This window comes from Nothobranchius furzeri, chromosome 18 (assembly GCF_043380555.1).
Source record: "Nothobranchius furzeri strain GRZ-AD chromosome 18, NfurGRZ-RIMD1, whole genome shotgun sequence".
Taxonomy (NCBI): domain Eukaryota; kingdom Metazoa; phylum Chordata; class Actinopteri; order Cyprinodontiformes; family Nothobranchiidae; genus Nothobranchius; species Nothobranchius furzeri.
This window is the reverse complement of record NC_091758.1, coordinates 21,013,618-21,038,302: the sequence shown is the minus strand read 5'-3', so window position 1 is coordinate 21,038,302 and position 24,685 is coordinate 21,013,618. Positions and strand designations below refer to the sequence as shown.

General features: G+C 42.2%; 2 protein-coding genes across 3 annotated transcripts in view; one reads left to right on the top strand and one right to left on the bottom strand.

The window, feature by feature from the left end:
* Window positions 1-4,026: 4,026 nt before the first annotated feature.
* On the bottom strand, window positions 4,027-21,555 carry rps6ka5 (ribosomal protein S6 kinase, polypeptide 5). The gene is made up of 17 exons (XM_015969576.3): window positions 21,260-21,555; window positions 17,812-17,883; window positions 17,203-17,421; window positions 16,686-16,801; window positions 16,505-16,606; window positions 16,337-16,420; window positions 16,155-16,258; window positions 15,929-16,079; window positions 15,694-15,855; window positions 13,148-13,273; window positions 10,225-10,358; window positions 9,799-9,892; window positions 8,829-8,999; window positions 8,330-8,521; window positions 6,497-6,656; window positions 4,896-5,059; window positions 4,027-4,630 (listed from the first exon to the last, which is right to left on the bottom strand). Exons 1-17 carry the CDS (start codon window positions 21,327-21,329, stop codon window positions 4,349-4,351), a joined length of 2,403 nt encoding a protein of 800 aa, XP_015825062.3. The 5' UTR covers window positions 21,330-21,555; the 3' UTR covers window positions 4,027-4,348.
* Window positions 18,668-24,685, top strand: part of hadhab (hydroxyacyl-CoA dehydrogenase trifunctional multienzyme complex subunit alpha b) — an 18,022-nt gene continuing 12,004 nt past the window's right edge. Inside the window, exons 1-4 of one of the 2 annotated variants that reach the window (XM_015969578.3) lie at window positions 18,668-18,720; window positions 24,275-24,316; window positions 24,403-24,473; window positions 24,543-24,676. In XM_015969578.3, the coding sequence (XP_015825064.3) occupies window positions 24,310-24,316; window positions 24,403-24,473; window positions 24,543-24,676 (212 nt within the window). In that variant the 5' untranslated portion in view covers window positions 18,668-18,720; window positions 24,275-24,309. Of the gene's footprint in view, window positions 18,721-23,325; window positions 23,622-24,274; window positions 24,317-24,402; window positions 24,474-24,542; window positions 24,677-24,685 lie in introns of those variants that run through there. The other variant, XM_015969577.3, reaches the window with a different exon arrangement.

Genomic DNA, 24,685 nt, shown 5'->3' with positions numbered 1-24,685 from the left:
CTGTTTCCACCAAAGCTGAAAACTAAAAACCCGACAGAGCTGTGTGAAAGTATCAGTTTCTTTCTGTTTCAACCTTTTTGGTCACTTAAAGGTTTGAGATCAGCAAACGAAATCAGAAATCAGACTGCGCTGTCCTGGGGGAGAGGTGTCTAAGTTCAGCTCTACCTTAAGCTAAACTATCTCAAAAAGCAACACACCACTCCCAAAGTTATTCAGAACAAAAGAACCACAAGGACATCTAAAGCAACTGGTTCAGGTTAAGGTCAAAGGTCATCAAAGCTCCATGCCCAAAACGTCTGCTAATAGAACAATGAAGTCCGTTTCATGTTTGTTCGTTTTACCAAAACACATCTTGATGATCCCTAAGAGGTTCTGGAAAACATTCTGTGGGCTGATGAGATGAGATGTTGTAAAACTAACTCTACATTTCAGAACAAAGATACCATAGCAGCAGTCAAACATGGTGGTGGTAGCATGATGGTCTGGGGCACAGACATGAATACATGGGCGCTAGAGAGTGTAACAGCACCACCGCCATATTGGTTGGGTTCCTCACTCTCCTAACCCAACTGGAGTCAACCCAAAGTGAACAACTACACCCATTTTTTGTACAGCCTACGGTTGAAACAACCGACGTACTATTGAAAACAGATCACGCGGGATTACTATTGACTATCTTAGCCTACTTGTTGGAATTTTATATCTTATTTTATTTGATTATTATTAATATTATCATGCAACACAACATGTCTGAGTTTGGGAAAAATCATAAAATCTGTTTGGTTGGGTGAATACCTTCCTCAGTAGAAGTAAATTTAGTGGGGGCGAATGGGAACCCATCCAAGATGGCGGCTCACTGCTACGTCCATGGCCACAGTGGCAGTCCATGTCGTGTCTACGTATATGATGTCTGTGGTCTGGGGCTGCTTTGGAGAATGTCTGACCTTTGACCTTAAACAGACCGTTAATGCTGAAAACCCTACAATGGGGCAGAGTTAAACCAGTTCTTGAAGGTCGAACTGAAAACAACGGCACTTTTATGATTTCCTTGCAGACGTTTTATCCAAGAAAGATGACTGAGAACAATCAACACAAACAAATTAAACCAAGTCTGTGAAGAGGAAGAAAAACCCTTCCACAGGGATGTGAGACCAGTACCAGTTCTCACAAACGCTTGGTTCTCGTTATTTCTTCACACCGGGCCAGTTTGGTCTGGATAAACAGAAATCATCATTTAAAAATGAAGATTTGATTTGTTTTTCTAATCCAAAAAACTTTAAATGTGAACAAAAAAAAGCAATAAATACTTTTCACAGCACTATATTTCATCCCTTTAAATCCTCTGTGTCTATAAACATTTCTTATATAAAGCACGCCCAATAGGGGCTTCAAAATCTGCATTAGAATATGTTCAACCTGTGGAACAGTCTGGACATGAACACACACACAGTTATTAACAACACTGCTGACTTTCAGTCAAAGAAGCCGCTGTAACCTACTTGATGGAAACTGTGACCTTTTTCAACCAATCATTATAAACTGGGACAATAAACACGAGTAAAATCAGCCTCATTCCAGCTTTTCTTTCCTTCTTTTTCCTGAGGCGGAAATAACTGTGCTCCTTCACAGTCGCTCCAAGTACCCATAGGGTCCAGTACTCCAGGTTGGAGAATCGTTTCATTAAAGGGTCAGCTCAGAGTGTTTATCCTAAATAAAGACAACCAGAAAATGTGTCCCTTAAGCACCCAAGAACGAGAAGCCGTGCAATAACCCAAAGCATATTATTATTATTATTATTATTGGTACAAAAGCACACAGAAACAAACTGCTATTAGCTCTGATGCTAAAACTTACATCAGAACTCTCGAAACTACTAAAACAGTCTAATGAATGTGTCCAAACCACACCAGGACTCATTAGTTGTGATGATCCGAACAGTGAAGCACGAGGCAAGGAAACGGGAATCGTAGAAAACAAATCAAAACCTGCCTCCCTCTTTGTCAAGCTCTTCATCAATAAAACAAGAATCGGCCCCGGGAGGCGCTGGAACTAAACCGTGCCTTTGCCGTCGTGCGCTGCTCTGTTCCCTACAAAGACAGCGAGCCTGGTCCCACAGAGACTCTGAGTGGAGGACGGTATTTTCTTCGGAACAAACAGCAGCGCAGCACATCAGTTAATAGAGCATAGCTCCCAGAGGAGAGCTCAATATAGAACACTCTTCCTCTTCCTCCACTTGAGCTATTAATACACCCAAACAAAAGCCGAGGCTTAATGAGGCAGCAACAGGGAACTCATGCGAACCAAGTTGGACAAGAGCTGTGTAGTGTTTCGTTCCAAGGATTCCACCTTTTATGTGGGGGCAACAGATCCCACTTAGCTTTTTCTTTTATGGCCGGTGCAGAGAGAGTAAAAGCACAGCGTATGTACATTGTATTACGCCTTTTAAGCTCTGTGTATGAACCCATTTAAGCTTCTTTTTGAACTGCAAACATGAAGAGATGCATAGTTTTAGGCATGATAATGCGCTGGATAGGGATAACAAGTCCCAGGAAAAGAGAAAACCTCTCAAAGTGATCCGATGTTGATACCAAACAGACAAAAACAAAGCATTTCTTTGCATATCTGCATGAAAGGAAACATCCCATGCAGCTTTAAAGCAGCTACCTTAAGGTGAATGCTTTGGTTTGGATTTGGAGTGCATCAAAATGGAAGAGGATGAGGGACTGGGCTTAAATGCACACAGTAATCCAGCTAATAATCTATAATCTGGCTGAACAAGTTCACATTTTAATTACAAGTTCCGCTGTACATATCAACGTAATTCAGAATTTTGACTGTAGTATGAAAAAAAACCAACATGAGTATTTAAACACTGGTTAGAAAAAGGGCTTTTGGTCCATGGATAAAATCTAAAAGTCCCAAATCTCATCAGGGACTTGACATGTGCAAGAGAACAAACTCACATTTAATCCAGTAGGAACCTACCTTAAAGCTCATAAACACACACAAGAGGAGGAAGGTGTTTTACTTTACATCGTCATGCTCTAAAGTCTAAGTTAACCAGAAATCTGCTGGAAAGTGCGAGCTGTGGCCGAGTCACCACGAGGTAAACAAAGCTACAACCGCATCAAAGGGGAGGCGGAGCTTCAGGTTTGGCTTTAAAACGTCGCTAATAAGAGTTTTAGGACACAAGGGACAGCTTAATGCATGGTCCTAAAGTATCGCCATGGCAACTCGTTACAGCAAACCCAACCAACCCTTCATGGGTTCAGTAGCAAGTTTGGCACAAAAAAAAAAAACAGAAGTCAGCCTTTCCTGAATAATTGCATTTCATTCTTTCTAAACCAGACGCCACTTGAAACTGCCCACCGGCGTCCTCAATCGCAACTTCTCCTTCCACCGGGCTGATCCGGACTTCCCATCTGGGACTAATCCGATTGGCTGCAGCAGTAGCGACATGATCACAACACAAAGCGAACCCGCCGCTGCGTTAAACGCCAGCGTGGGGATTGGACCACGTAGAGGCGTAGCCATGCTAAATTTTCAAGTGCATATCAGACACAACAAGGAGTCTAAATATAGATCTGCTCTCCGGGTCGCGCTCCGGCAGGATTCAGGATTCTCAAAACAACAAAAAGCCGGGATTTGGCAGAGCACCCTCCTCCATGTTTGGCTGCTTTCTTCTTTAATCTAAATGCACTTCAGTTTGCACGTTTTTTAAGTAACCCTCACATGTTGCTAAAAGTCTCTAATTGTGTCTGATAGCTGCATTGATCAACATAGACAGATATGACTAACACTTACTGTATCTGTCAGTTCCCTGCTGACCGTGTGGAACCATAAATAAGTTATAAAATAGCTTATCATGAATAAATCTGTCTCTAAAAGTCATAAATAAACTGCTCCTCTGAAAAGAGAAACAAACCCACGTTTCGCTCCATGTCTTCTTTCTCTTTGATGAAAAACACAAACATTCATGATTCAAATACTGCAGCTTTCCCTTTAAAGTCCCCGAAGACGAGACAAAAACAAGTCAACAGCAGGCGGACAGAGACCGTCTGGAGCAGGGACGGTGGGGCAGCCCTTTGCAGAACACTTACATCCCCTCCTGGTCCGCTTCCTGACTCGTTCAGTGTGAAAGTCAGAGGAAAAGAAAAGAGAAGCTATTGCTAATGAGGATTATTGATTGATACGGAGGCGACAGCTGCTGCTCCTGCTGCATGCTGGGTATCGGAGACGAGCGGACGTTTGTGTGGCCGGGCGAGTGGGGCGGAGACAAAGAGGACGGTCGGAGCTACGATTCACAAAACTGAATCTGGGTATTCCTCATGCTCTCTCGTTGTTTTTCTTAAAGCTGAAAGGCGGGAGGTGCTGACCGGTCCCCAGAGTCCGTCTCCACGGACACCGGCGTGTTGACAGGAGGGCTGCTGGAGGGCTGCGGGTTGGCGTCGCCCTCTGGAGAAGTCTTCTCCTGAGACTGGGAAGACGAGGACGAGGAATGGGTGCTCTCACTAGAGCTGCTGCGGGTCTCTGTGCTGGTGCTGGTCTTTTTCATCTTCCTCCTTTTGGCCAGCGGCGCCTTGTCCACCGTTTGGAGGCGGAAACCTTCTCGCTTACATTTGTTAAACGCCTGGGACAACAAGAAAAATCATGGTGAGACAATATTTGGGATTTCTTCTGTTAAATGATTCCAACGAATGCTTTAATGAATTTATTTCTATCAAAACACAGACTGGAGACGCTGGTGCAGCATTTCAGACCAGAGTACCACTGCATGTTCTGTTTTTGGCTACAAGATCTAGAAAACGTTCAGCTGTGATCGGGTCCAGTATCGCCAGCAGGTCTACACAAAGACAAACGCCCGGTCTACTGTGGTCGGCTCGTTCGTGCCTTACATTAAAGGTGGCTTTGACGCAAGTGTGCACGGAGGCAGTGGAGGAGCCCAGAATGTCCGGGGTCATGAGTGGGTTGGAGGAAAGTTGGCTGTCGTCCTGGAGCCAGGCGTTGTAACGGAGACCGCACATCTTAATCCTCTTGTTTGGATCCACCGTCAGCAGCTCTGCAGGAAGCAAACACGTCTCTCTTAGCACCATTAACAGCTGAGTCATCGGATCCACGCTGGAGCAAAATTAACTCAGTGATGAGGTCAGAAACTTACAGGAAAACCGTTCTACTTGACTTGTTTGACCCGCCAGCTTACCGAGTCTATAACCTGACTGGAACCTTTCAGCTTTTATACAAAAACACTTTGGTTTATGAGGGTTAGGGTTTATGAGAGCGTACGAAGATTCCACTAACTGATGGATGACGTCACAGCGTTGACGCTCACAGAGCTCTTACACCCAAGTCTAACTCAAACACTTCCAAGGTGAGTCCTGACTTCCAGGACCTTCCACGGGTTCCACAGGTTCTGATTACTCGACTGCCTTGTCCCATAAAGGTAAACGTTGTGCTTTAACCGGTTTCAGGCCCTTTTAAGGACGTTATTAAAAATATAAGCACTTTCTAAACCCTGGATCAATTTTCTTTGCACTTATTTCATTGATAAGATTGTTTTTCATGTGTTGTGTAGTAAATGATCTTAAAGGACAACAAGCTATATGGAGAATATTGTTTCATTAGTAAACATGGACTCCAGGATCAAGAGCCGTAAAATTTAACCGATTATTTCCAGTTTTACATGGTTCAGACTATAACAGCAATTCATCCAATTTGCATTTTAATTTAGGATTCTAATAACTACAGTATTTCTGAAAGTATTGGTTAAAAACATACAACTGAAATAAACATTGCTGTGTGTGTCCCTTGGTGCTTTTATTTTGACGAGCTGCACCACAGGTGTGTTTCTTTTTAAAGAGAAAAAAGTTGTTTATGTTGTTGTTGTGACTGAATCCCTGATGATTTATAATTAATGAAGTAGTCAGAGATCAGATGATGGGGGCGGTAACACCTCACGGGAAGAAATCTGAAAAAATGAACACAACAATGTCATCAAGCTTGTTTTAGAAGGTTCGTAAACATTCGGACTCAGAGCAGAGTTTAGCGTGAATCCTCTCTCAGCCCTAGTCTCTGCCTTTTTGTGATGTGACGAGAAGGAGCGGCTCTAGAGACTGTGTCCAGACCCCAAACAAAGAAATATGATGCATCTAATGCAGATGTCTCTCACACACGTTTATAGTGAGCCATGATGGTAGAACTCGCCAGACTCAACCTTCCATTAGCACCAGCACACACTGGGAAGTGGTTTCAGTAAAACACTAGCAGCTTTTATCGCCTATAGGTAGGAAATCTAACAAAGGCTTATGTTTATGAAAGTTCCAGACAATAAACACGAGGACAAAAAAGAAAAGACTGGATATGAAACATTAACAGCAGCAAACTAAAAGGTTTGTATGGTTTTACTCCACCGTTACAGGTGAAGTTCCCCTTTACTGAGCACCTCTAGATCCTATAACAGGAAGTCACACCTGTGGCTCAACGTGTGGATGCTGCTTACCTTGTATCAGCTCTTTAGCCTGCTGGGAGACATTCCTCCAGGCCTCTCCTTCAAAAGAGAAATCTCCATGTTTAATTTTTTTCATGATGTCCTCGGCGCTGGTGTGGGTCAGGCTCTTCTCCTGACACTGGAAAGGCACCTGCCCAGACAGCATGGTGTACTGAAACAGAGTAAAAACACGGCTATAAAACCCGTCGTTCCCAGTATGCTCTCCGCTGCGTGTGCCGAGCTGTAGCTGTAGCTGAGCACTGGCGTTTATACGACCGGCTTTAACAGCCCTCCCGACCGATCACAACTCCACATTCTTTCATCGTTATGCTGCCTGTTGTTGACCATGCTCTCACCAGCTCCAGAGACGACGGACGAACTGGAAGCCCTCACCTTTGCCTGCCCTCAGACTTAAAACAGGGGGGAAGCTCTTTTGGGAACCGTCTCAGCTCACTTGGCTTAGGAGCCATGTGCACAGAGCGTGTCAGTGGCCATTTCATCAAAACCTGATGAAGCACACTACTCCACAAACTCCCCTGAAGGCCTTTAAACCAGACTCTGTGTGCCCTCTTTCCTTATTCTCACCACCTCTCCTTTTTAATATCCCCTCCTTCTGTGGAAAAGGCTTGAGTGGGGATGACATTTCAACCAGAAAGCAAGATTTCATCTGAGCACAGCCAGAGCCGCTTTATTCACATCCAACTGTGTCAGCTCACCACAGGAGGCTGAAGGCTGAACGAGAAAACCAGAGGAATATCATGCACAACATGATAAGAACGCACTCGCTTTAGCCTGCAGCTAACTATTCATCCATCCGCTCCAAACAGAAAAAGAAAGAACTAAGGGTGACGCTACTGACTGGAAAATATTTGTAATTAACAACGTTTCTGGAAAGAAAAAACAAAAAATAAATAAATAAACTCAAGAGTGGAGGCTCAGCTTTTAAGGTACGCATCCTTGATTTACAGGAAAGGCACTGAAGCAAGCTAACATCACAAATCAGACTTTAATATTTATAAACAAACGTGTCATCAACAACAAGAACTGGATTATTTTGGGGCCGCACGTTTATTTCTGAATATTCTACGATGAACTCTGAACGGTGGGTTCCTTTGAACTGTGATCTTGCACAACAGATGATAGACTTTTCTCTGATGAGTTTAGTAGCGGCTTCAGATCATCTGGGCCATAAGCTGAGACCGACCACAGCCGGTCGGAGCCTCGCGTCGCCTCGGCAGAGGAACACTTCAACGCTGAAACTGAAAACTAACATTGGAGTCAAGCATGAATTATCTACTAAAGAAAATCTGTTTCACATGTTCAGGAAGTGTGTGTGTGTGGTTGAACATGGAACAAAGGGAGTGTTAGGCTGGTTGTGGAGGGTTTGCTGACTTTAACCTCGGCAGGTCGACCGCTGGCCCAAACAACTGAGCGGGCTTAGCACCAGAGCTGCAACAGAGAAAAACTACAAAGATGGAGTTCAGGACTGGCGCTCGTTTGAAACCGTTTTGTCATCGACTCTGGACGATTCAGACTTAGGTCTGTGAAGGTTCTCAGTCATCCAGGTCATTGTAGTCTAAGGAGCTTTGAAAGAAAAGCATCTGGACTTCTTTGATTTGCTTGAAGACGTTTCACCTCTCATCCGAGAGGCTTCTTCAGTTCAGAACTTAGGTTCTGAAGGGGGTAGGTTCGCTGGAGTTTTTGACAATTAAAATTGTGCCCACATTTAAGTTAACACATCATTATACATTTATTCTTGTAGCCAAACCTACAGTTAAATACTCAGTGTTGACCCTTATTGTTGCATCTTGTCCTATAGAACGGTTGCATGCAGCGCATACTCACCAGAATGACCCCCAGGCTCCACAGGTCACAGGACTCATCATAGCCATCATATTTGAGGATTTCTGGGGCAGCGTATTGCAGAGTGAAGCAGGGAGTCTTCAGCAGCTGATTGTCTGGGGGTTTCAGACGGGCAAACCCATAGTCTATGATTTTTATCTCGGAGTTCTCACTCTCGTCTGTGAAGAGCAGGTTCTACGGAGCAATTTGAGACACGGTCAGCGATCTTTTTTCTTGTTTCTTCTTTTTGCCCAGTTCACTTAAGAGCCTACTAAATTGTAACTCGAGGCTGACCGGGTCCTTCTGGCCCAGTTAGGGTCAAACAATTTCACTCTTGTTTTGAAGGAGATTGCAGAGCCAGAGTGGCAACACAACACATCATATGCAATTCAGAAAAACACAGTAATCGTCTCTTTAGAGCTTGTGATCCCGTTTGTCTGCATTTATCAGAGCGACCCAGAATGATCAAACACAAAGCCCTGACCTTTGTGAGTTCTAGTACCTCTGGCTTCAGGTCCCTGTGCACCACTCCTACGTCATGCATGTGGCTGACAGCAGAAACAAGTTTTCGCATGATGCGGCTTGCCTCTGTCTCACTGAAGTGCTGCTCTCTGCGGATTCTCTCCAGCAACTCTCCTCCGCCCAGCAGCTCCAGGACCAGGTATGTGTGGAGCTACGGCAGACACAAACAGCAAATATTCACACCACTCTTCTAACCTTTATCCACGTGCATGTTTTAAATCATGCACCAAACATAACTGTTTTCTATTGTGTCAGTCTGGCTTTGAAAGCGTGGTAGGTAAAATGTTCTGTTGCTAAATGATTTCAGGAAAACAGCTCAGCCCTGATGATGGGACAGCGAGATCAAAACAACATAGTATGGAGAAAAAGTAAAAGAGGTCTAATAAAACAGGAGGAGAATAAAGTGTCTGGGCAGCAGGGTTGAGTTTCTCATTAGTGCTGGATCTAGGGAACAAAGGCAGGGCTCGGCTGAGACGAGGCGAGGCAGCGCGGCTTTGATCTAGGTCACAGGCCTGTGAGGTACAGTAATAACCCCGCTGAGCTCATCAGGGCTAAAGTGGTGCTCCTGGGCATGAAGGACTTTGGCTAATGAACCTGCATGCAGTCAGACGCTTGGAAACACCTTCCTAATAACCGAGGTAAGCTACGTCGGAGCGTATGCACACTCAGTTTGGGTTAAGTGTGCAACTCTATTAGCAACACAAGTGAATCTGGGTTGTTTGCATTCAGCAACACAAAAAGCTTGTTTGCACAGCTGCAGTTTGGAAATAAATCTGCTTTGGAACATCAAGCACGCAGAGATATTCATGGACAACAACATGTGAGGAGGAGACGGCTCCCAGCGCCCCCCATTCATCTGGCCTGCTCCCGTTCGAGGACTTAATAAGGCTGCGGTCCCACAGGCTCAACAGAAAACTGTCATGTGATACGACCACTGGAGCAAACCTCACCTGGTCATGGTAAATTTCATGCAGCTTCACAATGTTAGGATGGCCATCGCAGAGCTTCAACGCTGCAATTTCCCGCTGAGTCTGTGCCTCCATCCTGCAGCAAACACACAAGAGGTGGAAAAGTTAGCCTTCAGGTGGTTGGTTGTGCCTTTCAGAATAAAAGAGGGGCTCAGTCTAGAGAGCCCAGCATTTCTCAGTATTATTTATTAGTAGAGAAGATGTTTGATTTGAGCAACCAAGTACAAGTCAGCTTTGAGTTATCTCTAACTCACACATTACTATTTTAAAATCAGCAGAGAAATTTACTCTAATGTTTTATGACAGCATATTTAGAGTGGGCTGACTGAGCCCATGGTCCTGCAGAACGTGGGTTGGATGTGAAAATATAAATAAAACAGTGTGAAGCGTCAGGGTGGATGTTTGCACCTCTTGCTGACGATCTTGACGGCAAACGCCTGTCCAGACTTCCTGTGTGTGCAGCGTCTGCAGATGGAGAAGCTGCCCTCTCCCAAAGCTCCGTCCTTCAGGTCCATCTCGTAGCTGCTGTAGAACGGCGAGTCCTGTACAGACGCGCCCAACAAAAACACGTCTTATTATGTCATTTATGCATACTGTTGGCTACAAAAGAAAACGAGGAGTAATTATAAGCCTTTAAAACATTTGTTTATTTGTACTACTGCTCAACTAGAACCTTGCGTTTCTATCAGTATTTATGTTTTCTCTACGCAGGGGCTCTGGCTCAAACGCGGCTGTAGCACCCATAGACAAGGTGTCTCTGAATGTTTCTTTTGAATCTCTGGAAAAATCCATCAAAATGGGGTTAAAAATGAATGAAATGATGCCCAGTTGTTGAAAAATATTGGTGGCTTTGTAACATATAACCCAAAAAATCAGGTCTAAAGTACATGGGAGTGGGTCTAAGGCCCTGTCCACACGTAGCCGGGGATCTGTAGATATTTTTCTACGTTTTGGCCTGTCATCCACACGAAAACGGAGTTTTTTCACACGAAAACGGATCTTTTTAAAAACTCCGGCCAAAGTGAAGATCTGCGTTTTCTCCGTTTTGGGTGTCTGCGTGTGGACGGACAAAACCGGAGTTCTAAGGTCCGCAACGTCACTTTCAGCGACAAAAAAATGCTGACATCACGTGTGCGACCTGTGTTTACACTAGCCGACAGCATGGATGCCCTCAGAGCTGCGCTCGCTTTATCAATGGTCCAAGCGCTTTTTGCTTGTTTGTTGTTGCAAGCGGAATTACTGCTCCTTACTGCGGAAGACCACAGACGAAGGACGAGGTTAAGAACGGGGGAAGTCCTGCTGCCTACAGGTCTGGCATGTCCTTAACAACGTATTTATCCGGGTACGTGTGGACAGTGTTTTTTTTAAATGAGGTGGTGTGGATGCAAGTTTTTGGAGGGGCAGATATTCGTTTAAAAAAAACGGCTACGTGTGGACTAGGCCTAAGTCTGTGGGCAACGCCATATTGGATGCCATGCTTCCTTCTACGGGAACCCAGGAAGACAAAACGCATTTACCGATTTGTAACAAACAGTTAGAAAACGTTCACCATTCATAAAAACTGTTGTTTTACACATTTAACTCTTCACTTGCTGCCAGTGATGAAAGGGAGTCTGATGTGCTTGTTATTTTGCTGAGGTTTGCACTACCCAGGGCTTTTTGACCCTAATCGGCATCCATTGGTAAGGTCTTACTCCAACACAAAAATACTGCTTGCTTGCAATGATTTAGGTATCTACTGCCCCCTACTGCCAGGAAAAATACACACTGTCACTTTAAATAACTTATTAAGGCTTTTGGAAAAACGAATGTTTGAAACAGGGAAAGACCGATAAATCGGTTGGCCGACATTTACCTTTTTTTTTTTTACATATCGGCATCGGCTGATAAACCTTTTCAGTAGATGCGATTTAAAAGCAGGCACATCTGTGGGCAGCCTGGTGCTGCTGCTGAGTTTCATTTAAAGGAATATTTATGTATACCCCTGAAAAAAACACCTGCTGAGTTAATTCTCTAAATCATTACTGTCGACATTTATTTTTATTTACCTGTTATATTTAATACTTGGTCAGTTAATCAGTTTGTTTGATTAAATGACTTTAATACTGTGTATTTTCACAGAATATGGTTGGGCTTCCACTGTTGTCATTAATGACATATTAACATGCAGATGAGGCAGAAAACATCTAGATATCAGCCATGATGATCAGCAGCACATACCCGCCATCGGCTGACCATGATCTCTAGATATCGGTATCGGTAATAGAAAGACGGTTTGAAGATGCAGCAGCAGCAAGGTAAGGACTACACAAATCAGACATCGTCAAAACCTGGAAAAGATTATCTGAGGTGCAATTAGTCAGGAAAATGTCCTGTTTGTTTACATAAAGGAGGGGGCGGGGCTTAATGCTTTTACTGCAGCCAGCCACAAGGAGGACTGAGTTTGTTCTAGCTTGAAGCTCAGAATGGTGGACAGATGTCTAAATAATAAATAAAGTCGATGGCGACACCTTTTATAAGAAATGCCTGAGCAGTGAGTGAAACCAGACATCAAAATAGAAAAATGAAATGTTTTAGAAAAAATATATATACCTAATACAGCCCGTTATATGGATGGTCAATAACGTCTTTTAACCCTTTGAACTGAATCTACATCCATAGAGGAAACTTTTACATTTACATTTAAGGAAATCTTACAAGCAGTTAAAAATCTCTTCATTGTACCAAAACATAGAGATTTACAACAATAAACACAGACAACGGGTTCTGCTGCGTGATATTTGAATGAAGAAAAACTGAAGTGAAAAGATGAGTGTTTGTTAAAAACCCACCTCTGAAAATAACAAATAAACCTGAGTGTGTGTCACTAGCTCACTGTTTGCAACAGGAAAACATATTTAAAAGAGCACATCTGGATCAAATCACAGTTGAATTGCATCCCTCCACCTTTTCCCAAACTCCACTAAAAAGAAGTGATTATATGACCTATAAATTCATTATATTTGCTAATTAAAGTATAACAAATATTTGAAAAATCCTTACATTTGCCTCAGGTTTTTACGAGTTTCGGGGATTTGGAGAAGAAATCCTGAAACTTAGCGAGAGAACAGAAAGCCTTCTGCTGCTCAGGCGCACGCGTACATTCATGAACAAGTAGGTTAAATAAACCAGCTTATGCTTGCAGAATGGAATCTAAGCGCAGTGAAAACAAGCAAAGTTGGGAAAAAATAAGTTAAAGTGGAACGGCGAGATAGAGGTAAAAATAATCCCAGCTGTCTGTGACAGCAGCCGTTAGCTTAAGTGTGTTTTCGCCGGAGTCCATTCGTCTTACCTTCATCATGGCGCTGCGGGCCACCGCAGCAGAACCGGGCCTCTCAGAATCCCCACACAGCTGGACCGGGTCATCCATCACCACGTTCCTCTTGAACAGGATGGAGGGGGCCATGAAAGAGTATCCCTGCTCCCAGGAAAGCAAAAGAGCTGTGTGTTTACATTTTATTAGAACGGAAAGCGAGTTTTCAGATGGAGGGAAAGGTCGTTTCTGATTAAATTTAAGGGAAAAAAATGACATTTACTGCAGAAAGAGTTGTAAATATTCCTTTAGATGTTAAAGTGTGAAGCAGCCATCAGCAGCTGTCCAGCTGTTCCTATTGTTAAACCTGCCATTGTGTAGGGTGACTGATTAATTCCAGCTGTGGGGAGCCCAGAGCTTTGAGCTGGCATTAATCCCCCTCCCTTTTACACACACACACACACACACACACGCACACACACACACACACTCACACAGCTGTGTGGTACGTAGTGACAGAAATGGATGGACGGAAGGATGGATGCTGAATGAATGAGATGCCCTAAATTGCCAGGCTTGAATATTTGATTGCTCTGCTGTGAAATTACATCTTGGCGCTCTTAATGCAATTTTAATTTTGTTTTGTGAGGCACCACGGGGGAGCAAGTGCACGGTTTAAACTGGGATTGCTGTCGTTATCTCAGAGATTGCTAGGCTTGCAAATTATAAAGACCACAAAATTTCAGACTATGTGAATGGCAGCTGAGAGGGGGAAAAAGCCAAGACGAAGTTGGCAATCAAAGACTGAAGGCGTAACCGAGATCGACGTGGTGATGCTCTCAAAGTGTAACCTTTTATTTCATGAGAGAAGCCCGTTAATGGATCTATTGATCTACCAAGCTCAAGGATCCAGAAGGCAATCAGAGTTGAAATTTCGCGCAATACATCAGACAGCTATCAGCTGGCATGGAGTTGTGGGCCATATTATGGTTCAAAGCTACATCAAAAATAGTCATTCACATCTGTTACTTCAATAAGAGCTGCATATGGCAGCAATTACTCCAATAAAAGACTCTTTAGTCAATTTGAATACCAATGCACACAGACAGACTCATGTTGACTTACAGCAGCCTTTTGAGGACATTCAAAACCTCAACTGATCACTTGAATTGCTGTGAAGTATGCCAAATATAGTCTGAGACAGAACCTGGGGAGTGTATCATGCATTTTTTCATCCGTGTCAACATTTCACTTTGCCTGCAGCCACAGCTCAGACAAACATGGGTTCAGAACAGAATCTAGATATAAATGTGCAACAACCCGGGAGGGGATGGAGGAATGTCCACGGAAGTAGGGCTGCTCGATTATGGCAAAAATAATAATCACGATGATTGTGACTGAAATTGAGATCACGATCATTTAGGACGATTTTTCAATTTATGTTGATTTTATTTGTTTTTATTCTGTCATAAAACTGCTCAGGGCACAATCAGGACAAAAATAAGAAACAAGATGATCACTAAAATAACTCCTGATTCCCAGTATAAAAAGACCAATATACTTATAGCTCATAGTTTATGACCCAAGGGCTATAGACCTTGGTTTAACTCATTTAAGTCTAACCAGTACAGACCCAAATACCAATATCTTGCAAACACTGACAGCAAGAATTATACAGTGGCATTTATAACAAATAAATGCAAATTGATGTTCACAAAATGTTGCATAACATTTATTTTGTCATGTCAAGGTGCTGTAGGAGTGTGCACTAGCACCGTGTCCTCAGAGAGATTAGTTATTATATATCAGCGTGAGGAACTTATTTCTATCTATTTCTACCTTATTTATAAACTATTTATTTACAGGTCCATCAGTTAATGTAATAATTGTCCCAACCACAGCTGCACCCCCCACCCCCCAACCTGGTCTCACAGCAATCAGGGGCAAGCTGCACGTGTGTTTAGCACGCCGCACATTTAGCCGTTTTTAGTGGCTCAGGAGCCCGCAGGTACGGTGTGTGTGTCACTCACTCTGGTTAATCCAACAGTTACGAATCCAAAGTTACATGTGATGAAACATGTTCGAAGTTACAAAACTTGGTACAAGTTACGCTGAATATTGTCCCAATCCTAGTTCCATACAACAGAGCCGACTCTGAGAGCCGTTTCTTTAGCGACCGACGCATCACTACATCATTCCCTTTCCTAATGTCCTGAAGAACGGTCCGGAGTGTTTAGCTAACCTGCAGGAAATGTCGACGACAGTTATCCAGAAAGTAGCTAAGAGTTACCAGAGATGTTTCTCAGGTGTTCGCTAGGTACTTTTAAGATTTAAAAAGTCAAGAAGGGGGTCTGAAAAGCTGTTAGAAATAGCATCAAAGTCGCTAAGTTGGCAACACTGTGGAGGAGCGCTTCATTTGCAACTCAGGGCAGCGCAAGTGGGAGGAGCAAATAATCGGCTTGTTTTGTTTTTATAATCGTTCAAAACTCAGATCGTAATCGTGATTAAAATTCGATTAATTGAGCAGCCCTACACGGAAGTCCCAAAAACACACAGTCTGGTCATTAAACATGGCGTCCACCTACCTGGAAGATGCGATCACAGTTCTGAGGCAAAGCTGCGGGGGAGTAGGTCGGGTCCATCTCTGTGAACTCCTCGGCGAAGTTGCTGACATCGAGCTCATCTCGAATCACCGGCTTGAACGGCGCAGGCACCTTCTTAGCTGCTAGCTCCTCCCAGTTGATTTTCTGAATCAGAATAAGAGATTCACACCGGCAACCTCAACAAGGGAACTTCTTACATCCAATAAAAGAGACCCACCTGATAAAAAGGGTGATTCTTCACGTTCTCAGCCCCGTTAGGACCGGAGCCTAATCGCTGCTTTGGATCTCTGAGGAGGAGTCGCTTGATTAGGTCTTTGGCCAGGGGTCCCATGTCTTTGGGGAAAGGAGGATCCTTTTTGCAAATTCTCCTGCGACGTGAAAAACAGAACCGGGTCAGAAACGAGGAGTGATGAAAACTGGCTGAGCTGAGGCTGAATTTGTACTTGGCTATATCTGTGTGTGAGTTCTCGTCTCCATCTACGGTGAAAGGCGATCCACCGGTCAAAAGCTCGTACATCAGCACGCCGAGGCTCCACCAGTCCACTGCCTAACGCACACAACAGCCCCAAACCAAGAATCAATACAACGACGCTTATATTATTTGATTTCGTAAGCAACAATCTACCTTGTCGTGTCCAGATTCTCCCCCTTCGATTATTTCTGGGGCCATATATTCAACAGTGCCGCAGACAGAAAAGGCCCTTTCCACCTGGTTTAACAACCAACAAAAACCAAAGAAAGAATCATTCTAGCAAACAAAACAAACCAAGAGACTTATAAAACCAAACGTTACCTGATCAAACTCTTTACTCATGCCAAAGTCTGTGAGAACGATGTGACCGTTTGAATCCAGTAAAATATTCTCGAGTTTTAGGTCCCGGTAAACAATTCCAAGCTGCAACAAAGAGAAGAACGAGTCGAGAGAAACACGAGAACGGCGTTAGACGACTGTGGAGGCTAAGTCTGCAGGATACCTTGTGTAGATGTTCAAGTGCCAAAACTATTTCTCCACTATAAAGGGCCACTTCCTGTTCCTTAAAGCGAACCCTCTGCACCAAGTGTGTGAAGAGTTCTCCGCCGTTGACATAATCTGGAACCAACAACAGCAGTTACAGCATTTATTTCATCGCTAATTTTTAGTTCGTCACCAAGCTGGAGACCGCTTTTAAATAGGGATGCACCGATGGATCGGCATTTGATCCCAATCGGCCGATAGCGCCCCTATCGGTTTTGATCGGAGTTTTCAAAACAGATCAAAGCAGACCGATCAGACCATTTTAGATTAGGTTACATTTCCTTTATTCCCAGATTATGTAGTTTGTAGCACTCATTATAATGTTGTAGAAAATTTCTGGCCAATCCACGTGATCGGTATCGGTGATCAGCAGCAAAAAACCTGATCGGTGCATCCCTACTTTTAAAGAGAAATATTTCTGAGTACAGGAGAGGGGAGTTTGCTGAACATTATAACAGACCATCGCACGTCCTAACCAAGAATTAGGTGCAGCTTGGTGTCAGTCTGGAAGGCGTAGTGAAGCGTTACGAGGAACGGAGACTGGCGGATGTGCTCCAGCACTTGGCGCTCGGTCCGTGTGTGCTCAGCGGTCTTTGCCTTCTGCACGATGGTGGCCTTCTTCAAAACCTTCATGGCGTACAGCTTCCCCGCGTTGTGGCCGCTGATTTTCCTCACCAGGAACACCTTGCCATATGCTGGTGGTTAAAACAAACAAAGCCCGGGGGTAAAGTTCAGCGGGAAGGCCAAGTAGAAACCACTAATGTCATGTTTGTTCACATTATCTCAGATGTTGGGCAGGTACGCCAGACATTCTCTGAATGTCATGTTCTGTTCCTGAAAGAGACGCCCTTTTTACACGAGGCTGGAGCTCCGTCCTTGCTTTTCATCTTGCTTTGTTTACTAAAGCGTATTAAAGGCCGAGCTGGATGGCAAGACACGCCGCATTAGAGAGCGACGCCGCTGCTTTCTGTGATTCCACACGAGCCGCGTTTAGAACCAAACACGGGGAAAAACAAACGTTTCCGTTTGATCAGTGAGAACAGCAGCTACATGAGAACAACGCCTCCGTAAGGATGGGTACTCACCTCCTGTCCCCAACACCTTTAGCAGCTCGAAGTTTTCAATGCCTACCCTCTCGACGTAACCCGTCAGGTTGGCTGGAAACAGAAACAAACACAACAAAACAGACGCTTCAAGCATTATTACAGTTTCTAAGGAGGCTGTGGGGCAATTTAAGTTGAGAAATGTTTAATTTTAGTCAGAATCATTTAAATAAATTCACTTCTCCATATAATTTGAAAATGATCCTTTGTTTTTTATATATATTCAAGTAGTTTTGCTGCAAAGCAACTCTTGCCTATCCTTATTTGTGAAACAGGGGCGTTGCAGAGAAATTAGGAACTTCAAAGCCAACGGCAGAATGAAATGTGCGGTAACGACGATCTGCAGCAAAAACACATCCAGATATGCCAGACCTCATTATCGAAACAAGCTTGAAAACCGTTATCTTCTCTGCGAGTGTTCAGGAGAAAGCCGTGTCTCTGCTAATGCAAGCACACGTGCTATATTAATGCGTGAAAGTCATTTCTCCTCTCAGAAATCTTTAGTAACTCCAGTAGCTGCACACATCTCTCTCACAGCTGACTGAGCAAACAGCCCTTTCAGAAACACGCCGTTGTAGTGAACACACTCCTGCCTCACACTCAGAAAACACACTACTGAGCAATCATTCCAGCTGATTTCATCTTTCTCGCTGGTTTTGGATCCGTTTTAAAGTACAAAAATATGCAGACAATTTGAATGCATACCAAATCATGTTGAAACAACAAACCTGAGGTCAGAATTTGGAGTTGCGTAACGCCCAGGTCAAACGCTCCCTGCCAGCCAAGCTTGAGTTTGGTGTTTATTAATAGACGGAGACAGACGTCCGACCAGATGATACCTCACTCCTGCACAAGGGAGATGTCTTCATACACAGGAGGACGGTTCACACCGTGAGTTTGTCTGGTTTCCTGAATAATCAAACCTAAAAACCTAACATATGATAACATCTGAGTTTCAACACGTCGCTGTCTAAAAGAAGAGAGGATACGCTGTGTTTTCAGTGCGTAAACCACTAGTTAGGTTTTCTTTAAAAATTGTATATATCAGCAGAAATAAGCATGCATTAATGGTCCAGTGGTTTTGTTTGTTTTTACCTCAAAAGGGTTAAAAGCAGCAGTGAAAACAGGGTTAAGCTGATCCAACAGATATGAGGCAGGAAACGAAAAACACAAGAGAAGCTTCGTGTACAACCAGACACCACGCATTTTTAAAGTGATCACTTAGATCTTCTGAAGTGGTTTTCTGTTGGAGGGCAAAGAACAATTAATATTTTATCTGTTGGGTTGATATTTGAAAAGCCTCATTTTGGAGAAATAAAGATCCAGTCTGACTAGAATGATGAGCTCACTGCTTTAGCTATATCTGACTTAAATAATGTCCCATGCATCTGAATAAGCATAGCAAGGTAAAATCTTTGTTTAATTAGTTTTGCTTGGTAAACTGACACTTCTCCGCACATCTGATCAGGGTTGTGTGACAACAATCAAGGTTTTAGAACAGAAAATGCAGGAAAACCCCTCTGTCTGCCACAGAACTGTGCATCAGGCGTATTTTTTTTGCCATGTTCTCATTTTCATGGAATTAGATCAGATAGTTTAATTATTTTCCTTTTTACTTTTCGTTTATTTAATTTTCTGTTTAATCATCAGACAAAACAAACATACAACAAAATAAACACAGCAGGCAAGATGGTGTTTTAATAGCAAGCAACAGAAGATAGCAGTGTTAGCACCTGCTGCAGCTAAGAGAGCTAAACGCTAATTAAAATGGAGTTTAAAACGTCTTCATTAGTAATAACACAATCATCTGTTTGGTGCTTATGAACTCTCAGCAGCATCCTGATGGTAAACTGTGCAGAAAACTTTCAGAAAAGTGCATCTATTTGATAACTTTCCATCAGCAAAGTGCGGAAACAATCTACTGCTGAACTCCACAGCAGTTTGACAACATCCATGTTTATAGAATGGTTGATTTTACCTCCTAACTATTAAAGCTCCATCCTTTCACTAAGCATGTCTCACAACTCATTGTTTATGTTATGCGAACCAGTTAGAACCGTGTTTTTGACACATTCATGAATGAAAATGCTAACGGCCCCACAGAAAACAATAGAACTTACATGGTTTTGTTTCCTTGTTTGTGATTTTTAAACGACTAAAAGACACCTTGTCGAACCCACACGTGTTGGCCCAGAGCAATAATAATCGTTGTTTGTAGCTGTGTGACTAATGGCCTCCTTTCTAATAAGGGTGTTATAATGTTTACATAAGTCTCCTGACACAAGAAAACTATCTAATCAGGGTAGAGCTAATTATGAAGGGTTTCTGTTGTAAAATTACTCAAATAAAAATAAAAATATCACACCAGCACCAAGTCTGTGGTGTTAGCAGAGGAAATTAGCTACTGTAGCATTTCTAAAATATAGTGTGAAACGTATTGATCTATATTTGCATGAACTGCTATGAAATTGTTGAGACTAGCATTGTTTTAGGCAATTTTGTGTTAGCTTATCTATTTGATCAGCACTAATTGTTTTATCCAACTGAGGCCATTCCAGATGGGATCGACAACAGGTAAGACACTCATTGTTCATATTTCCAAAGATCCCTACTTAAAAAGACTTAAACTGTCACTTTAGGCAGGGCAGTAAATCCAGATGTTACAGTCAAGTTGCAGCTTGAAGAACAACGCTATAATAATAAACTAGCTGTTTCTTGGGTCAACTTTCTGCTCTGAATCTGATCTCCAAAAACAACACAAACAAATGTCAACTAATGGTATAATCCAATCCTCACCATTACTGACAAAGAAACTTCAAGTTTCATGGACTACGGACCATTACAGCTGCAGGTTACACCTGTCTTACTGGGCTTCTTTATTAAATCACATGCAAAATAAATGTAGTAGAAAATTATAACAATAATTTTTCCTGACGATCATGCTGACTTATTGCGGCATGAAATAATCCATACAACATGGTTACAATAACAGCATTGTTCAAGGGAAGATAGTTCTAATTACTAAATAATAAAGGCTAAAATGGAAAGTTAACAACCAGTTTTAGAATAAAGTGTTAAATTTAGTAAATTCTGTACGAATGCGTTGAGTTAACCTACTGACACATTAACTACCAGTTTAAACTAATGTTATTACCCTGGTTTAGAACTGGCAGTAAGACATGCTAGCAGTTAGCTACATTAATAGACGTCTAGTGATTTTCCAGTAAATATGAATTATAGTCAGGCGGACACTAGTCTTCTATTACTATTTCTGAGTAACATCAATGTTAGCGCTTACAGACGCCCATTATCAGTGACAGTTAACTCCCCAAAGCTAACATGACAACGTTTCTCACGGGACGGGTTCACAACTACAAAACGACAAATAAAACACTGTGCGTTAGGTTTCACTAGCTGACGGCCAACTTACCATTTTTCAGCTCATGTTTCACAGTAAACAGGTCACCTTCTCTGGAAGAACCCTCCATTGGGGATGGCATTGTAATGTGGTGTCCCTGTTAGGTTTAAAGATGACGGATTAGGATCACCGTTCAAACTAGGCTGCGGTACTATATTTTTAAAACTAACATAGCTACAAAAAGGCGAGTTTCACAGATTTATATTCCGAATTTCTTTCACTAAATGTAAACGCAGGGAAGCGTGAAGGAAGCACTTGCGTCTTCCAGCAGCAAATAACCACGACCACTACCTTCGCAACCAGGCGGTCCCTCTCCGCTGATTGGAGTTGCTATGGATAAGTAAGGGCTCTGATTGGCTGAATGTCAGGTAGTGACTCGTGATCCCGCCCTCCTTGGAGGATTCATGCTGCTTTCCATAACCACTCGTACACTCTAACGTCAAATGTCAGAATACAAGAATTACAAATGTAGCTTTATGGGTTGATTTATGTCGTGAACCATGTTAAAACAGCTGTTATTTTAAATAATATACAGTATTTTACTCTGTAAACTTTTTCTAAGGGTTGTAAAAAAAATCCGGGGAACTTGTGTGACACAAAAGTTGCCCAGTTTTGATTCAAAGGGATGGAAAGTATCTTGCAAAATGTAAGTGCCAGGGTTGTTTAACATCATAATGTAAAACTAAAAGTGTATTTATGAAAATTTGTGGGTTTTTTGTCTTCAGTAGTATTTTTTCACAGAACTTTATTTTTAAAAGAATGTTCAAAATGAAATTATAAAAACAATAGATTGCGAGAAGTTTTGTATTTGTTATTATAAATGCCTTCAAGTGCTCTATTTCTTCACAGGACATAGCAATTATTGCGCAATAAGGCCGCATATCAGGAAAATGATCAGTTCCTGTTAGTTGAGGTAACAGTTCCTCTGCTGCTCAGACAGTATTCTTCTAAATATGCTTAAAATATGTTTAAATAGGTTTAATCTGAACCTGATATTAATTATAATCCTCATGTTGGTAGAGTTTACAGCATGACTGTTGGACTGTGTCATTTAAAACAAGAATGCATGAATTATTTAAGAATGTTTTAAAAATTTCAGTGTAATGACATTTATATTGTTGTGCACGAGGTAAGTGGAGCAACCAGAGTTTGGGGCCACGTGAAAATGTATTAACTGTGATAAAAAATAATTTAATTAAAATAAAAATGAATGGGAACTCTGTGGGCCCTTAAGACCATTCTCACTTTCCTTTTCTATATGGCTCCCCTGCATGGAGTGTCCAAAGGAACTCTTGGAAATGTATCTCAAAACGAAACCTATATAATTTTCTTTGGCATGCATTCAATATCTGTCAAACTTTCCTTTTTGAAGTTATGTTAGTTTTAACCATTTATTCCCATTAACTGGCTTGAAAGGTTATGTAGCAAATGTAAATGTGGAGTTATTATGCTAAAAAATATGTTAAAATAATAAAATAAAGGCTTAAAACCTTTTTCATAAAAAATAAATCCCACAGATTAACACATTTGTTTTCAACCAGCAATTTAAAACATGCATCCCAAATATGTGATCAGAATTACTTTGTCAATAATGTAGTGTTTTTTTTTTGATGGAAAGTTAGCTTAGTTCTTAATGACCAGACATTTAAAAATGTGTATTTAATGTTGTGAGGAAATAGCACTTCTGCCAAATAAACTGAACTATTTCGCCATCTAGTGGCAAGATACTGCAGTTGTTTTATTGTCGCAGTTTTAGGTTTTGAATATTTTCTGTAAACTTTTCAGTTTTCACTCATAAAAGGGTATAAACGTCATAAGATGAACACACACATACACATGGCTTTAATCATTCTGGGTAAAATTAGAGATACGTTGACGTAAAAATAGCTCTTTCAACCAACCAATGAAATGTGAGGTTTTTCAAAGGCAACCAATCAGCTTCTAGTCCTACTGGCTGTTTGATCCGTAAGATTTACCCTCCGTCCGACTATACGCGGTGTGCCAGTCAGGCGGGGTTTGTGTTGCATTTCAAGTCAATGCATCTGCTGCCCCGCTCACATGCAGAACGTTACAGGGGTTTGGGGGCTTAATTATCTATTTTAGTCCTAAATAACGTAGACATACACGATTAAAGTCAGTTAATCTACTGGAAATAAACGTCTCCTGCTCCTGCCAAAAAAGACTCCTCCTTCGCCGCTCACCATCACTTCTAGCCGGGTCATAGCCCGGCTAACTAAAAAGGATTGATCCCGGTGATCAAGCAAGCTTGCTTCACTCCGACACTGCAGACTGACCTCCATTCCCAACATGGCTAGCATTCGAGCTATTGGTGTTTTATCCAGATTGTCATCAAGGCGATATGCTCCCATGTCTGGTAGGACGCATCCACTTTGAATTTATTCTGTAAAGACGACCAGTGCGGTGTGTTTAATTATAAAAACGTGGTTTTCAAAGATATTCTTAGTTTGGTGGTGTAGCTGCTAACCGAAAAGAATTGTGCATGAATGCAGTAAAGCACATGTGAGAACACGCTTGTTTTGCTATTTCAACAAACATATATTAATAAACATTTAAACCGAAGATTTTAAGTATTTATCATTTTGATGGGGTAGCTAACCCGGGGTTCACATGCTACTAATGCTAACTAGTTCGACGCTACGTAATCACTACAGCCATAAAATATGTCACTATATTAAGACGTTTTTAATCAAAGTCTGAACTTAGTACGAGGCAAGACTGTGTGAATTATGTTATGTGAGGAGTTGACGTGTTTTGCCATTCATTCGTCATTGTGATGGCCCCTATGTGTGGTAGGGTGGGAATGTAGGTGAAAAGTCATTCTTCTACTGGCTTGCCTGGAATGGCTTAGACCGCCTGAGGTCACGAGAACATGTCACATTTACACTTCATATGTTTATTTAATGGCATTTACAGAAATAGTTTGTAGAAATAGTAATTTACAATTAGTTTCACAGTTAGTTTTACATATAACCACTTAGAATTAAACTGTGTTTCCTTTTTTTTCAGGCAGCATTTTTCGCACCTTCTCAGTAGCTTCAGCCATGCTTGGTAATTTAAAAACAATCACACGTCGTCTGATTATTCAAACCTCGCTGTCAGCTCAACTAATTCAACCCCCACCTTATCTATTGTAGCCCGAACCCATGTCAACTATGAAGTCAAGGGAGATGTTGCAGTCATACGGATCAACGACCCAAACTCCAAGGTGAGTGCTCAATCACAACACATCCAAAAGGTGTGAACCATGTGGAAAAACTATGACGTCTCCCTTCAGGTTAACACGCTGTCGGTTCAGATGCAGAAAGAGATGACAGAGGTCATGAGTGAAGTTTGGGCCAATGATGCGGTTAAAAGTGCCGTCCTCATCTCCTCAAAGCCTGGATGTTTCATCGCAGGAGCTGATATTAAGTAAGACAC